The sequence below is a fragment of the Platichthys flesus genome, chromosome 1 (assembly GCF_949316205.1).
Source record: "Platichthys flesus chromosome 1, fPlaFle2.1, whole genome shotgun sequence".
In the NCBI taxonomy this organism is placed as follows: domain Eukaryota; kingdom Metazoa; phylum Chordata; class Actinopteri; order Pleuronectiformes; family Pleuronectidae; genus Platichthys; species Platichthys flesus.
The window spans coordinates 12,582,715-12,598,174 of NC_084945.1; the positions used below are offsets into that span (position 1 = coordinate 12,582,715).

At 42.8% G+C, this 15,460-nt stretch overlaps 1 protein-coding gene across 3 annotated transcripts in view; it reads right to left on the minus strand.

Moving 5' to 3' along the window:
- The window catches only part of sbf2 (SET binding factor 2), an 87,653-nt gene that overhangs the window by 12,845 nt on the left and 59,348 nt on the right, over positions 1 to 15,460 (minus strand). For 2 of the 3 annotated variants that reach the window (XM_062385097.1, XM_062385096.1), the window contains exons 18-31: positions 15,055 to 15,225; positions 14,295 to 14,566; positions 12,076 to 12,248; positions 11,676 to 11,749; positions 9,401 to 9,596; positions 8,785 to 8,912; positions 7,648 to 7,823; positions 7,409 to 7,542; positions 7,101 to 7,302; positions 6,458 to 6,654; positions 5,669 to 5,809; positions 4,798 to 4,881; positions 2,210 to 2,284; positions 295 to 473 (exon numbers count right to left, since the gene is read on the minus strand). In XM_062385097.1, the coding sequence (XP_062241081.1) occupies positions 295 to 473; positions 2,210 to 2,284; positions 4,798 to 4,881; positions 5,669 to 5,809; positions 6,458 to 6,654; positions 7,101 to 7,302; positions 7,409 to 7,542; positions 7,648 to 7,823; positions 8,785 to 8,912; positions 9,401 to 9,596; positions 11,676 to 11,749; positions 12,076 to 12,248; positions 14,295 to 14,566; positions 15,055 to 15,225 (2,202 nt within the window). The remainder of the gene's footprint in view (positions 1 to 294; positions 474 to 2,209; positions 2,285 to 4,797; positions 4,882 to 5,668; positions 5,810 to 6,457; positions 6,655 to 7,100; positions 7,303 to 7,408; positions 7,543 to 7,647; positions 7,824 to 8,784; positions 8,913 to 9,400; positions 9,597 to 11,675; positions 11,750 to 12,075; positions 12,249 to 14,294; positions 14,567 to 15,054; positions 15,226 to 15,460) is intronic. The other variant, XM_062385098.1, reaches the window with a different exon arrangement.

The following is a 15,460-nucleotide window of genomic DNA, read 5'->3' on the forward strand; positions in this document are numbered from 1 at the left end:
CATGTGAATTACTGAGGTCACAGCTACAGGTGGTGTTGTATTAAGAGGGGATTAGTTTGATGGGATGTTTTGGCTTCGCTTTTCCTACAGGAGGGGGTCGAGTGCACTAATCATCACCTGTGACGGCAATGCAACATCACAACTGAATCAACCCCTCGACGTCCGTGTGACTTCATAGCAGAACAGTTGGTTTGGATTGAAACAGATTGTATCTCACCTTAGGGTAGAAACACAACAATCACGGATACAGTTTCCTCTGAGGCGCCACAGAGAAGCATTTCTTTTCATGCTCACCCTCAGATGGGACTTCTCTCCGAAGATGTAGAGGGCCGCTTGCTGCTTGAGGAGCTGAGCCTGCAGGCTGCTGCTCCCTGCGGGGGGCGCCAGATCCTTCCCTGCTAGTCGGCTGCCCACGTCCGCTACCGACGCATGCTGGATGATTCTGCTGCTGGAGCGCAGGCTGGCCCACATGCCTGCAAACACACAGATGCAAACAAAAGTCACACACACGCACGCACACATGTGGGGTTTGGGCCTGTTCAAATGCCACTGATCTACACATGCTGTCAAACAAACTAAAACTGAGCAATGAACAACACCTGACATGCGGATACGTTTACATGCACGGCAGTACGACATCCATTATATAAACTCCGCCATTCCCTCGGTTCAACAACAAAGCGGTCGCCTGTGTGGCTCGGTAGCCTTGAGACGTGAGAAGAGATGTTAGAAGCAGAAGTGGATGGAATTTCTTGGTAAATCGATGAATCAAGAAGCCATTTCTCTGAAACTCAGCGTGCAGTGCTTTCAAACAGCATGAATCACTATCACCAGCATCTCCTCAGTAATCACCTTCAGGCCCTGTTGAATCTGTACAGTTGTCAAACTGCTACTAATTTGCGCTTCTGCAAACAGGCCAGTTATATAACAGCCGGCGACCAAATGGACGCAAATTCAACTTTGAGAAAACCTGAAATTCTTTTAGAGCAACAACTACATGAAAATGGATAATTCTCAAAAGCCGTCAGTAAAAGCCGTGGGAGGTGTATTTAGAGTTTTGCTGTGATGTGTAATAAAGGACCAGGAATATTTGCATTTGAAAACTACAATATTCAAATTTTTTGCTCAGAGAACCACCATAGCTAACATGGTACGCCAACCTTTATAGTATTATCATAACTGAAATAATGAGAAGGGCTCTCAGTACAGTGTAAACATCCAACAAGGCCCAACGCAAAACCTTAATAGAACATTTAGGTTCACTTGAATCCGCACCAAATGTCTCACACTCTAAATATCAGTCCTCCATAAGTGCCAGATTTTATTTTCATCAAGATTTATGAATTGATGTTAATTAACGAAAAGGTTGAAAAACACCCTGGATCATGTCATTAAATGGGTTTTATCTTTTGCCTTTGTCCCATTCTCTCACAAAGTTTTGTGAAAATCCGTTGTGTAATCTCTTTTACAAACAAACAATCTCACACTGTTAAAGAAAGTGAAAAAAATATATATACTGGATCCACCTCCAGATCCAGATTAACACCAACATTTAATGGGTTCTTTTCTGTTTCTGCTTATTCCTGCAAACTAACAAACAAACGAATCACAGACGACAACATCACTTCCTTGGTGAAGATAACAACGTGTTTACCTGATAATTAGACTAATATGAGTCCTGTCATCACATCGTACCACACACTCATTTCAAACCGATCCTTTGGGATCACATTTTCAGAATACTCAAGCTGTTTTCACTACACTAAAGACGACGACCAGAGGGGCTACGCTCCGTCTGTGTGTGTGTGTGTGTGTGTATGTGTGTGTGTGTGATTCATGACTTGTCTGCCATGACAAACAGCTTAGTTTCCCCCTAAGTCTGGACCTGGCTCTTAACTGACCACAGCGGGCCTCGGCTGTGCCAACACATCAACAATGGAAGAGGCCACATCAGAGCAGCCACTTTGGTTTGTGAAAAACCACAGCTCCCAGTGGAGCGCCCACAGAGTCGGCCAATGATTAGTACTGCGTCACTCAAGCTCTTAGTAAAGGGTTTGCAGCGTGGTGCAGCGTGGTCGTTATTCGGTTAGGGAGCGCACGTGCAGGTTAGCGAGAGGAAAGAAGCAGCGGCTGGCGCGTGGAGAAGGTGTTAGAGAGCGAAGCAGCGCTGTGGGAGGAGCGGCAGACCAAAGAGACAGGATGACCCTACCTGGATGGGGGATTCTCTCCTTACTGGCAGGTTTTTGGTTCGAGTGAGTGAATAGTTTATCTCTGTACTCAAGCACTGGGTGGTGTTTTTTGTACAGGTGGTAGAGAGAAAGAGAGGGGGGGGGGGCATGGAAAAGATCAATGAGGTCAACATCCTCGGGACATCACCACCAAACCACCACTTCAGACAGACATGCAGATGAAGAGTTACGCTGATGAGGGTCAAAGGTCGGACTGGTCCACATAGGATGAGGAGGAGGATTTTTACAACATGCATGAATATGTGTGTCCAGGATTATGAGTGATGGTTTGAAGACTATGGGACAAAGTCAATATGATTCTATTTATTGTTATTTTTTTAATTATTATTTTAGTGGTGTTGATTTGCTTAGGAATTATTTATTTTGTATTAAGCTGTATTCTGGAAAATTCTTTTAACTTAATGCCCGGGGAGTCTATTCTCGCAGTTGTAGTAGAGAGGCTATGTCATATTTGTAAGTACCTTGGTATTGCAGGGAAGAAGAAGGCATTTTAAGGCATAACAAATATTCTAAACGGGAAATACATATGATGTAATCTGGGGATCTCTTACAGAAACCTCAGTGACAGCAAACAAACCAATTTTTCAAATTAAATAACACAATGTTAACTGATAACAATAGATACCAGGACTAAAAACTAGCTCAAATAAAACAATTGTTGAAAATAATGAATAATATAATATAAATTGTTTTCTACTATCTGGCTGTTTATTTAATATAATAAGATGCATAGTTTTCTTACGTTTCACACTTATTTTTCAGCTTGATGTTATAAAATCGCTACAGGGTAATACCTGCACTCATCTAATTGGACATTTAAGACTCGAAGTCCGTGTGTAATCTTTAGCAACATAAGACCCTTTGTCTGCTTCATGCTCTCTCTGTCTGACATCTTCTCGTCCATTCTGAATTACAAATGGCCAGTTTTATTAGTAGTAGCTTTTTAGATGAAAGTGCTGCCGCCATTTGAAAGTTTCACGTTCATGGTAATCTAAGAAAACTCAGACTAATTCTAAGTCATCCTGACACAGATGTTTCTCCTGAGTCATAAGAATGTAATAGAGACAATCCTGTTCTCCGAGAACAGCGGTTCTTACTGGATTGTGCTGCAGTCGCTGGTTTGACCTCATTTTTACAAACGCCTCATCCTTTTTGGGGCGTTAAAAAAAACACTGAGTCACTTTCAGAATTGCTTCTACCTTTGACCTTCATCTGAAGCAGTGACTAACACCTTAGACATGCAACAGAACACAAAACACCTTTGACTGAGGGAAAAAAAAACTGCAGAGTTCACGTTCAAGTTTACACAATCATGATGGTTATGCAGCTGAATAGCACATTACGTTTTTATCGGGGAGATTCCATTTACTGTAATGCTCATTTGACCGGAACAGTTCAAAAGATTAGAGTGTCCCTGAATTTCTGCCCTGACATCTGGATCTGGAAACTTGAGATAAATAGCAAATATTTGACAAAGTGATTATTATACAGCTAAACGCTACAGATCCTCACAGAGAGAAACCACAAAGCGAAACCGTGTTGCATTCAGAGTCTGCTTCTTCTCACTCCAGTGCCTAAACTATTATTGTATTCTCCTGTTGAGCATTAAATTCAAAAGTGCTCTTAATTTCAGCCTGATTCCGTTTACATCCCAATAACTGCTTTTATTGCTTTTTTTTTGCCTGCAACGCTTTTTACTTTCTTTCTCTTCACTTGTTGTTTTTCCTTCACCGTGTTTGAAAAATACTTTGGCTACTTTTAAACGTGATATATCAATAACTCTGGCTTTGTTTGACTTAGAGCGATTACAGTCTTTGGTCTGCATCTTCACGTTTCAAGAAATCTTGGCCTATTGACTCCAGCTGCCCTGTAGGCCTCACATAATAAGTGGGATATACATACAATGCATGGATCATTCTTTTACATTGTTTAAAAGGTTGTTTTGACTTGTTTTTATCTTCAGCCTCGTATTTTATCTCACATTTTACTTACTGGGTTTTGTTTCCATCACATTTTCTGTTAATTAAGAGTTTTATATCTAAATCCTTGTCTTATATCTAAATGCATTGTTGTAAAGGACTCTGTTCTGCTATGTGAAAGGTACCAGATGTATAAACATCATTGTTGTTGGTTGTTATAATATTTCATGACAAACTGAGAAAGAAATCCTTCTTCAGGAAGTCCGCAACTCCGTTCCATACTTTTGTCTTCTGAAGTTGTGTAAGTGAACGTGTGTGATTTTACACATTGTAATGTCATCTTTCTAAAATGTGTTTTACAACAAGAGAAAAAGGAGCAAATATGTGACCAATGTGGAAAAACAAATCAGAGGAGAAGAAAATCTGGAAAACAAGGAGCTCTGGCAAAAAAATCAACAGCCTCCATAATCTATTGTGATTCAAATGTGATGTTTCCCCTCAACTGAGTGGATGATGTTAAAAGACAATGATGACTGTACTGGTGGACTGTGCTGTTTTGTCTGGCAGCAGGCAGACTCACAACGTCGTGCCGAGCAGGAAGCAGAACCACAGAAGCAGAAAACACTCACCTCCTCTGGTGAAGCTGTTGGAGAATGGGATGTCTAAATGGACAGGAGCCATCTTTGGTATCCTGGACGTCCTCCTTTCACTGCCTGGAGACAAATCATTCATGGGGGTGTCAGAGGAGATGGATGTGCTGGACATTGACCCCCAGCTGTCCTGTGATTCTTACATAACCTTTTATTGTGTACGCTTCCTTCCAATTGTTAACAAATATCAGATCCAGTATTTTTCACAAGCAGTTACTCTCTCTTTCTGTAACACACACACACACACACTTATTAAGATAAGTAGGCTTTGCTCTGCTTTGCTGACCAGAACAAACACAAAGGGGATGTGATTGAATAGAAAATACAGAGCTCGAGCGAACGAAAATAAATCTTCAGAGTGCAAGTCTGCAGATTTGATTTTCTCTCTATCAGAGGTGGTGAACTCTCCGCGGCCTCCTGTCCCTTGTAAACAAGCCAAAGTTTTTTTTTTCCCACGACAGCACCAAGGCCATCGCGCAGCACATTCAGGTCAGGTGGGAGCACGTGAGTCAGGTGATGTAGCTTCACTGGGAAGGAGCTAATTGCCCAGAGTCGAGCCTCACAGGCACTGCTTATTGACTCCCTGAAGAGTGTACCGGTATGTAGATAATATATTAAGTTAAGGTTATTCTAATGCTGTATCTAGCCACATGGAAGTTATTTATTAACCAGTTTGTGACATAGAAGATGTCTGGTCTCAAAATCAAAAAGATCAAAATATCCTAATAACACTTTCACTATAAGTAGATTATATTATATATTGATACAGAGTACAATGTCATTTTCATTCCCCAATTAAATAAAAGCAGAATTTGACATTATTAGAGTCTTGGTGTTGTAGCAGTGTTACCTGGTGAGAGGCCGATGAGGGAGCGGTTGGACAGCGTGTTGTTCCCGTTCACTTTGAAGTAGATGGGGATGGAGTTGAGGATGGCTTGCAGGTACTTCTCTTGTTCAAGACTACTGGAGGAATCTGAGGACGAGGCAGGAGCTACAGGAAGAACACAACGCTTTATTCACACAGATAGGTAATAATGACCGTCACTTGAAAGAATAAATAAAACTGCAGATCACAGATCAAGTGCTTTACAGAAAAATGCATCTAAGGCTTCGGTTTATTTCTGTCAGACGTGAATGAAATTTCCAGAGATTTTCCAGAGGTAGCCTTTCGCATGTGAAGAGCCCAGCAGGTGTCTGAGTGGATCATGCAGGAGGCAAGAGCATAATGCATGAAAAATTCCAATGTGGAAATCATGTTATTGTTTATAGCGCCATGCCTTATCACCAAAAGCTCTCGTTGTCTTTCCAAATTGAGGTCTTCATCTGCTGCCTCTGCGTGTATGGTATCTTTGTTTTTCTTCCTGACATATTTGTGTTCTTTTAGTTTTTTTCAGTTTTGCATGAGTCACGTGTTCTCAATTGGACATTTTTCAGACATTTTACCAGGGAGCTCGCAAGAAAACTCATCTGGAGTATCTGAAGTCAATAAAGTCAGCTTAAGTGTCACCAGCTGATAAATGAGTCAACGATAGGAACAAGAAATTATCAAATAGACTAAATGAGTGTGGCCAGCTTTAATTCCTTGTGATTCTGACAGCCACAGCTCTCACTAAGTTCATAAAACAAAAAACATCCATACCGTTAGAGGAGGGGTTCTGGGACTTGAACAACCCCACCACGCTCTTGCCGTGGAAGCCTCCCGAGCGGAGCAGGATGGCTTTGGTGCGCGGATGCTTCCAGCACACGACGGGCAGACGGTTGTGTCTGTAGCAGCGCGCCACCTTGTGCAGACTGCTGTCCTGTACTCCCTGAGGAACCACCAGCAGCCCCGGGTAACTGACAGAGACCGACAACGGAACAGAAATCTCAGACACAAACAGTTTTCAAAGAAAGAACAGTTGTCCACGCGGCAAAGCGGTTTGTTGATACATGTATGTGGCAAGACATTCGAAATGCAGCTGAGCACCTTCAGAGTTTGCAGCCAACTCGGGATTGAGGCTGTATTAGTCACGCCATGTGTGTTTTTGCATAACAGGCTGGATTTGAATCTAGTTGTCAGAATAGATGAGTCAAACATCTGTCTGCCAGGTAGAGGAGCCCCCCCCCCAGCTTCTGGCAGGGCTACAGGTCCTGGAAAGTAATATTCTCAGTCCCGCTGTGCAGTGACTAGTGAAATCAGCACAGAACCGCAAGTTTCTGGTTTCTGTTGTTTAGTGTGGCCGCACCGCTGCAGCTAAAGTTGAGGAGCCGGCAGCAGGTCTCCAGGCTGGGAGGTGGCGTACCTGCGGCAGAGGGAGTAGAGCCTGTTCACGGCCGTGACCTTGAACTGCTCGCCGGATTTGGAGCGAGACGAGCTGGCGGTGACGGTGCCGAGGCCCAGGCGCTGGTAGTCACGGAAACAGGACTGCTCCACCAGCTGCTCCATGGTGGACTTGTCTGACGCCCGCAAAGTGCTGCTGGGTGGAGGCTCGCCATCGTCCGATACTGAAACACACACGAAAAGGAAGTTTTATGTTTTCATATGCTCCCTCAACACCATCTTGAGTGTGTGTCTGTGTGTGTGTGTGTGTGTGTGTGTGGTTTCTCTCACTTGAAATGTCGTCGTCTTCATGCCAGGTCATCCTGCTGCCTCTGTCATTCTTCTTCAGCGTGCTCTGGCCGCCCCGGCCCATGGTGATCTTTCCAGCCCTCTTTGCTCCCTTGACAATAGTTTTGGACAAAGTTCTTCGAGGAAACAAAGAGTGGACATACTTTAACTATGTGCAGCTTTGGCAACATAACATTTCAAAATTTCCAGAGGAGTAAAAAATATATCAGGGGGCAACAAACCTGAAGCCAGTGTTCCTCTCCTTCTGCTTCGGCAGGATCAGCTGAGGCGCGGTTTGTCCTGCAGCGAATGCGAAGGAGCTGAAGACGGACTGTGGGTAGCGGATCCTCTGGAGGTGCTTCCTGAAGATCTCCACCGTCTCTGAGCTCACCTCCTCATCGAAAGCCACTTTTATTAACTAAAAAAGTCAGACATCAGTTAAACAGACTATTTAACGCTGGTTACATAACATTTCTTATTAATATTGGATTCAAACTCTATACAGCCTGTCAGGAGAATCTCATGTTTGTCACGGCTAATGTTCTTCACCTTTTCACCCCTAAACATTTACTAAAGTGTGCTGATCTGCGTCTTTCACATCTTCAGTATTGGTAAAACAGCTCATGCATAGTTTCCACAACAAACCCCCCCCCTGCATACTGCAGCGAGGTCAGAAACAAGACTGTCCACAACAGATGTCCACATATGCCAAGTGACCTACACTCCAAAAACATGGCCACTTTCATAATTTCGAGTTTGTAAAGAGATAGGAATGAATCATAAAAACATTTACAGCAACATGTCTAAAGACTAAAAACACATGCTTGGCGTAAAGTTGCTCCTCTTTTGATTCTAGGAATCAAGCTCACGTTGTGAAACACAAGTCATGGGGGTTATAAAAGAAGTGCGCACTGGATGTTAATTGTAATTTTAAGCTTCGTTGCTTATTTATTAGCGTGTGCATAGTCAGAGTTATCAATAACGTTGGTTTGTGTTTGTCAGATTTTTAGCAGCATTACACGAAACCTACAGGACAAATTAACACGAAACTTGGCGGAGGCATGTGGTATTGGTCAGGGAAAAACCCTGGTGCGGCTCCGGCCTGGGGTTCGGATCCAATTCAACTTGTGAGATGACATTTTTACCGATTTCACAGGGAGTAATTCATGGATCTAGATGAAAAAAATATGTTATTGGACTGATATTTATGAGTGCGTGTAATTTGAAGAGAATTCCAATAAAATCCTGGATGTGGTGAATTATTATATCTGAGAAACAGAACCACGGATGATAGTACTTGCTACAGTCCCTGAGAATCACATGAATTAAAACCTCTGACGTCTTTAGTGATTTAATCTGTGGTGTGTTTCAGTGTTTACCTGAAATGTTGCCGAGCGGAGCTGCAGACCTTCCTGCATGTGCTGCTGCAGCTGGTTCTGGATGCTGATCTTCTTCTCTTTGGTCAGGGTGGACACTGGGAAAGCCCTGATGACTGACTGCTCCCCCACTGGACACATACAGGAATAAAGATCACATCCACATTACTGCATCATCTTACTGACAGAACACACTGCAGATTGGAATTGTTTCTGAATTGTACGCTTTTGCCAGAGTGTTGACAGGACGCAGGTGACAGAAAATGAGGAGAGAGAGACAGTTTGGTTCATAATCGGCTCCACCATCCCTTGAACACTAGGGGCCCCACCTGACTTTAGTAGTTGAGAAAGAGTATTACAGTGATGAAGAGTAGGATTCACTCGGGTTAAATGTGCAGAATGCATTTTTTATTTCTTGTTGTGACCTAACTTTATCATAACAGGATTTTCATTCAACAAAAGAAAAATAAGGATTGAATTGATTTGACTGGAGAACTTTGCTGTGGTTGTAAATACATGGCACACAATTATTAGCTGAGAGTTGTTTTTGAAAAATGTATTTGAAAACATATGTATTGCATAAGCACAATAAACAGATCAAATGTAGTTCAGTATTTACCCAGTGGATCATGGGGGATTCCTTTGAAAATGATGCGATATGTTGTGAGAAAGAGAGCTCCCTCTGCTGGCAGAATGTGTGGGCCCCCAAGGAGGCCCCCGGTGGCCTCCTCCCTGCCGTCAGGGTCCAGAAGCACCCGCAACCCCTCCAACACCATCTCCTCCCCAGGGAACAGAGATGGACGCAGGATCTTGGGCTGATGGAATAAGAAAGAACATTATGTCCATGATACGAACCTGCACAGGAACGGCTGAGCTCATATAAGTCATTTGTTGTTGACAGTTAGCTTCTCAAAATGAAGGACACAGCAAAAACATTTGCGTCAGATAATAATTTTTCTTTTCTCTTTTTAAAGGCCAGGAAATCAATTCATCATCATAATGTCAAATGACATCACCACATTCACACCGGACAAATATCAGCTTTGCGTGCACATCATGAGGAAAAACACAAATTGCAAGCAAACTGAGGATTTAATAGCATAAAACCCTCAAATTAATGAATTCTCCGTGTAGAGACCAGTTTAGCATTTTTAACCCTCTGAGCAAAAACGCATGATCTGTTTGTAAAAGAAAAGCGGTTCTGTTTGAACTGTCGAATGGAATCATCATTAGTTTTCTCTCTGTGTTTGTCAAGTTTGAACATAAATGGACCCTGACTGGCAGGATATAATGGACCTAATGAGCACGGTTATTTTCCACTGAGACAACGGAAGAAAACTAAAACTCTTTAAAGGTTTAACTCAAAACGGCACTTACTCTACTACTTTTAGCCTACTCACGCAGTTTAAAGAGTCTTGAAACTGTGTGTAAATAAAGTCAGTATTATGAGTGTAACTTTTAATTATTTTTTCCTTTATCTGACAAACCTACTCTACAGTATAAACTGTCCAGTCTGCACTGTGTTGCTTCAGCTGCTTCTGGCCTCCGCAGCCACAGAGAAACACTCAGTTGTTCCGCTGTCACAAACAAGGACGGACATTAGATCATCCACAGCATTTCTCCATTAAGGCCACAGCCAACGTGGAGGAGTTAAGGTCTGACCCGAGGAGAATAAGAGCTTGATGAATCCGTCCTTGAATGGACACTGAGTCCCTCTACACCTCATTGTTTCTGATTTCTGCGTCAGGACTGCACCTTAAGTGCATTCCCTGTTTTTCCATTTCATGTCACCGGTGCTGTTACCACTACTGCTATACTGGCCAGTCATGGCTCCACAGTCAGTGTTGTTTTTTTAGTATGTAGTTGGCATGCAGCTCAAAGCTCGCAGCCCAAGATGGAAGCTTTTTCCAACACGTAAACCGTGTAAGACGTTAGCCACAAAGTGCAGCAGACGCTCACCGTGGACTCCAGGTTGCTCCCCAGGCAGTACAGGCATGATGTTTGTCTGTGTGTAAGGGTGTGCAAGAGAAATTACTGGGAGCTGGCAGACACGGAGCACAGCAGGGTCCAAAAACACCAACTGGTAAAATGTTAAAGTGCGATGATGACTGGAAAACACGGGATGAGATTTGCAGTCGGAGCACGAGCAGCAAACCAGACACTGAGCGTGTGGACATAACTAAGAGTTTGGATAAGAGGAGAATCAAAACAGTGCAGTTGGATATACAGTTATAAATTTCAATAAATTCACCGTTAAATACAAATGTATGTATTTTATCCAGCACCTGCTATCAGAGTTTAAACCCCTCGTGAAAGTTAGCATGGTGTCATTTATTGTTTTACATATTTCAGTATATGTCATCATTATAACTTGTTACTTCTTCCACGTTCAACAAGTTAAATTGAATACTTTTCAAGACCAAATAAATAAATTGTAAGACCCATGTCAGGTAGCACAGATATGAGGGAATATATTTACTAACATTTACCCCTATTTGAAGATGAGGTGAAGTAGACTTTGCTAATTTTACTTTTGGCCTTTTTTGTAGTTCAGTTGCTGATATCTCTAACAATGTTTGCTGCCAAAAAATTATCTTAAAAAACATCTAATATTACAGTGTGTCAAAAGAACATTAAATTAATTAACTAAGTATTAATTAAGAAGTATTTAAAACGTTTTGGAGGGTGTTAATTCAGATAATTGAACTTGAGACTTTTTGAAACCCTGTGGAATCCTCAACTCAGATATTGTGATTTCAGTTAGTCTTTATCTAAATTCTAGTCTTCACATTTCTAATATTTCCGATCAAGTTTATGATTAAAATACCCGAACTCCTGCTATATGGTCCTTTTTAATAAATAGTGTATGAATAGCTGAAGTCCCAGCAGCTCACCTTCTGAATGGGAGGTAACCTCCTGCTCTCCCTGTGAACTGCCTCTAGAGCCTCCATCTGCATAGCTACAATACCTGTGGGTCAGAAGTTGAAGTCAGTGAACATATGCACACACACACACACGCACACACACACACACACACACACACACACACACACACACACACACACTCACACACACACGCACACGCACACGCACACGCACTCACACACACACACTCACACACACACACACTCTCACACACACACAGGTGTTGTAACAGAGGAGCATGTGGACTTTCATAGAGATGTTAAGGCCATTTAACATGTCAGGAGTTAATCAGATCAGAGGCCTGAACTGCTGTTAGCCTGAGCTGAGAATACACTCATCCCAGGGTTACTCTGTGTAGAGGTGCTGTACCTGGTATCATGCTGTGCAGGCTCTTGATATGGTCCTGGGTGACTCCGCTCTCGGTGCACACCTTGTCGATGAAGCGCGCGATGAACCTGACAACAGAGTTGGCCACGTCGCTGCTCTCCGAGTCCTCGAAGCCACTCTCGGTGTCGAAGCTCTCTGCCACGCTGCCGGCGATGCTGTGAAGCGTACATGAGAACACAGTGAAAACGAGACTAGTCGGGGAGCGGATTTGAGATCTCACACTTGTGTGCTCACTGAAATGGTATGAAGATGCACTGTGATAAAAAAAAAAAAAAACTGTAAAAACCAGAGCAATTTAAAGCCTGGCATGAGACGCTGTGATCTGGCCCGTGAGGCAACTCATATGCACGTCATGTCAGCAATAAACGAAAAATATCAAACAGCAGAGCAAGTTAGTAAATGGACGTGTCCTTCAGAGTGGTCCCCTCTGGCTGGATGCCTGTCAGCTTCGTGGTCAGAGTAAAGGAAACATGCACAACAAGTGTTGAGGTTTGTGACGACACAGTGAGCCTAGTTTTCAGGGGTGTGCTCGCCGTGATGAAAAGGCCGATCTCAAGCATCAAGCTGGAAACTCGCAGCTGCTGCAACAACAGGTTGGATGAAGTTCACTCTCTTCAGCAGAGTTTGAGTGCATAATAAGCAGCTTCCACGAGACCACATTCTGACAGTGATGATGTTGCACAGGCAGGTTTTTGTGGTGAGCAGCTAAGAAGGAGAGTTGCTGAAGGAACCTCGTTGCTGCTGCAGAGTTGATAGAACTGGGCAGAGTTAAACCGTCTGTTTATCTCAAAGAACCGTCACAGAGCAGGTTACATAAGACAACACTGAGGGAAACCAAAAGGAGTTTCCACTTTTCCTCTGTGGCCTGCAATGAAACAACAGATATAACAAATACAGACCAACTCGCCATTTTCCTGTGTGGGATTACTGCCGAGGTTGACAAGAGGGAGGATTTGAAAAGCATGCATCAGAACCAGGATTCCTTTCACTTTCTTTCAAATATAAACTGTTTTCCAAGATCTCTGTTGATTTTTCAGGGACTAATGTGTTTTGATTTTCCAATATTTAAAACTATATTTAATTTGTTAGAGCACTTCCTTTTTCCATTTAGCACCAGACAATCTAGAACTTAGACAAGAACTAACAATCACGTGTAGGAATGTTTGGCCTTGGCGGACGTCTGCACTCGACTGTGTGCCATTCTGGTTTAATTATTAATAATCTATTATGGCCCTGGACAATGTTATGGAAATTGAAATGGCCCTTGAGAAAAGAGGTTCCCTACCCCCCTGGGTTTAGTGTTAATGATGATCAATCGCTTGGATTCTATTAGCCAAGAGGAATGTTTCACATGAGGTGATGCAACCTTCCCTGTGGATGTACAAACACAAGTCAGTGATGAAATCCAAATGTCTTCTGTAAGAAACAAACAAGTCTGGGGCAAAAACTGAAAGATTTAGAAAGGAAATTTCCACACAAACAAATTCTTGGCCACAGTGTTTCTGACGTTTCATTAGATAGAGAAAAACAAGAATAGAATAGTATCACGGTGTTCTTGAGGCTGTTTGGTAATATTTGAGAGAAAAATAACGGAAAGTTTACAAGGCATGTACTGTACATGATAAAAAAAATCAAAAGGATCACTGGGTTCTTCTGGCTAATTTGACCTAAGATCTTTTTGTGCCTTTACAATCTAATATTCTGGGGGATAACCCCGGATTCATTTAATGCTACAGTTACTAAAGAGCACAGGAAATCACTTTTACTGCTATGCTGTTTAGCTTGGGTAAGTACAGTGCTAGTCCTCTTAAAGACGCCCTGAGGGGTTTAAACCTCCCAACAGAAGTACATGAGCCTCACTCTGTTTTGCGCAGTAGCGATGGAAGCCCACAGGATGGACGTGGGCCGGAAACGTTCCATTTGGCTAAATTGGAAGGTATCATGTAGACTGTGAGCTATGCCACATCCACCCACAGACCTATCATCACCTTATTAAGTGAGGAACACTTGCTCCCAGGTCATGAAACCTTACCTCCAGGTTTCCTCCATGTAAGACTGATTGTTCTACCTTAACACCCTGAATACGCCAGGAACAAGTTCTAATACAGTCCATGTTTTGATGTTAGTGGACGGTCGGAACATGTGAGAGATGTTAACAGTGAATCCTAGGGAAATGCTCCCTCTGCTGTCGCTCCCCTGACCTGTTTGTGACGATGCTGTTGCTGCCGCTCTCCCAGTCGGCGGCGGGGGGGTTGCGCAGCAGCCTGATCTTGCTGGTGTCCAGAGGCACCAGCAGGTAAACCATGAGGCTGGCGTAGTGGATGGCCTGGCTGAACACGGTGCTCTCCTCGTTCTTCACCAGCTCCTGCTGCCGCTCCTTGCTCAAGCTGGGCCACGAACGCAGCTGCTCTGCCGCCAGGTCCATGGCCGTCTGCTCGTCAACTCTGCCGGCTGCCGGCGCAGCGGTCGCATCCTGGAGAGGTCATGAAGGTTGAGAGAATTGATTTGGCTTGTGTTGTTTTGGTGCTAGCCACGAGAAGCGTGACTTGCATGGTGACAAACAATTTGATAATTATCCTAAATAAATAAATCTAAACAAATATGCAAATTGTGTTCCACGAATTATGTTGTGACCACAGCCAAAATTATCTCATGAACCACTGCAAGATCCCAGTCCCCAGACTGAAACCACAGCACATCATGAAAACTTTTGTGCATTTACAAAGTTTAAAATGGGTTGCACAATTGACAGTTTAGTTTTGTCCAAAACAAAAATACATTAATTATAATATCATAAATTAGAAAGAATGGCATCAGATAAAATGCTAGAATTTGATTATAGTATTTACTATATTATTATAATATTGAAATCATTATTTAAAAAAGGATTTAAAATTAGAGGGTTAACCAGACTTTGCATGAATTCTCACACTACATTAAATCTTTTTGTTACAGTATTACCTTTAGCCTGGCAGTGATGCCACCTTTTTCCTCTGCCATGCTGAGATAAAGGGCTCGTATCTGGCTCTGGACCTCACTGTAGAAAGTGGCTTCCCAGAACTGCTGGTTGGTCCAGATGGGATGGTCCTGGATGCAGGTGTAAGCAAACTGGTTTATACCAGCAGCCAATTTCTGGAAGAAAAAAAACAGTTAACACGGTCAGCACTATGTAAAAATCAGACAACATTCAACATTAAAGAACATCATCCATTCTTACTTTTAGTTGAGGTTTGAGTTGGGCTTAGCTTCTTTTTTCAATTAGTCTTATATTACAGATCGCCTCTTCACTATAAATCCACATCCTCCTACCATCTTAATTAGTCTCACTTAGCAAAGGTTTCATCTGAAATGTGCAAGAGGTCTGGTG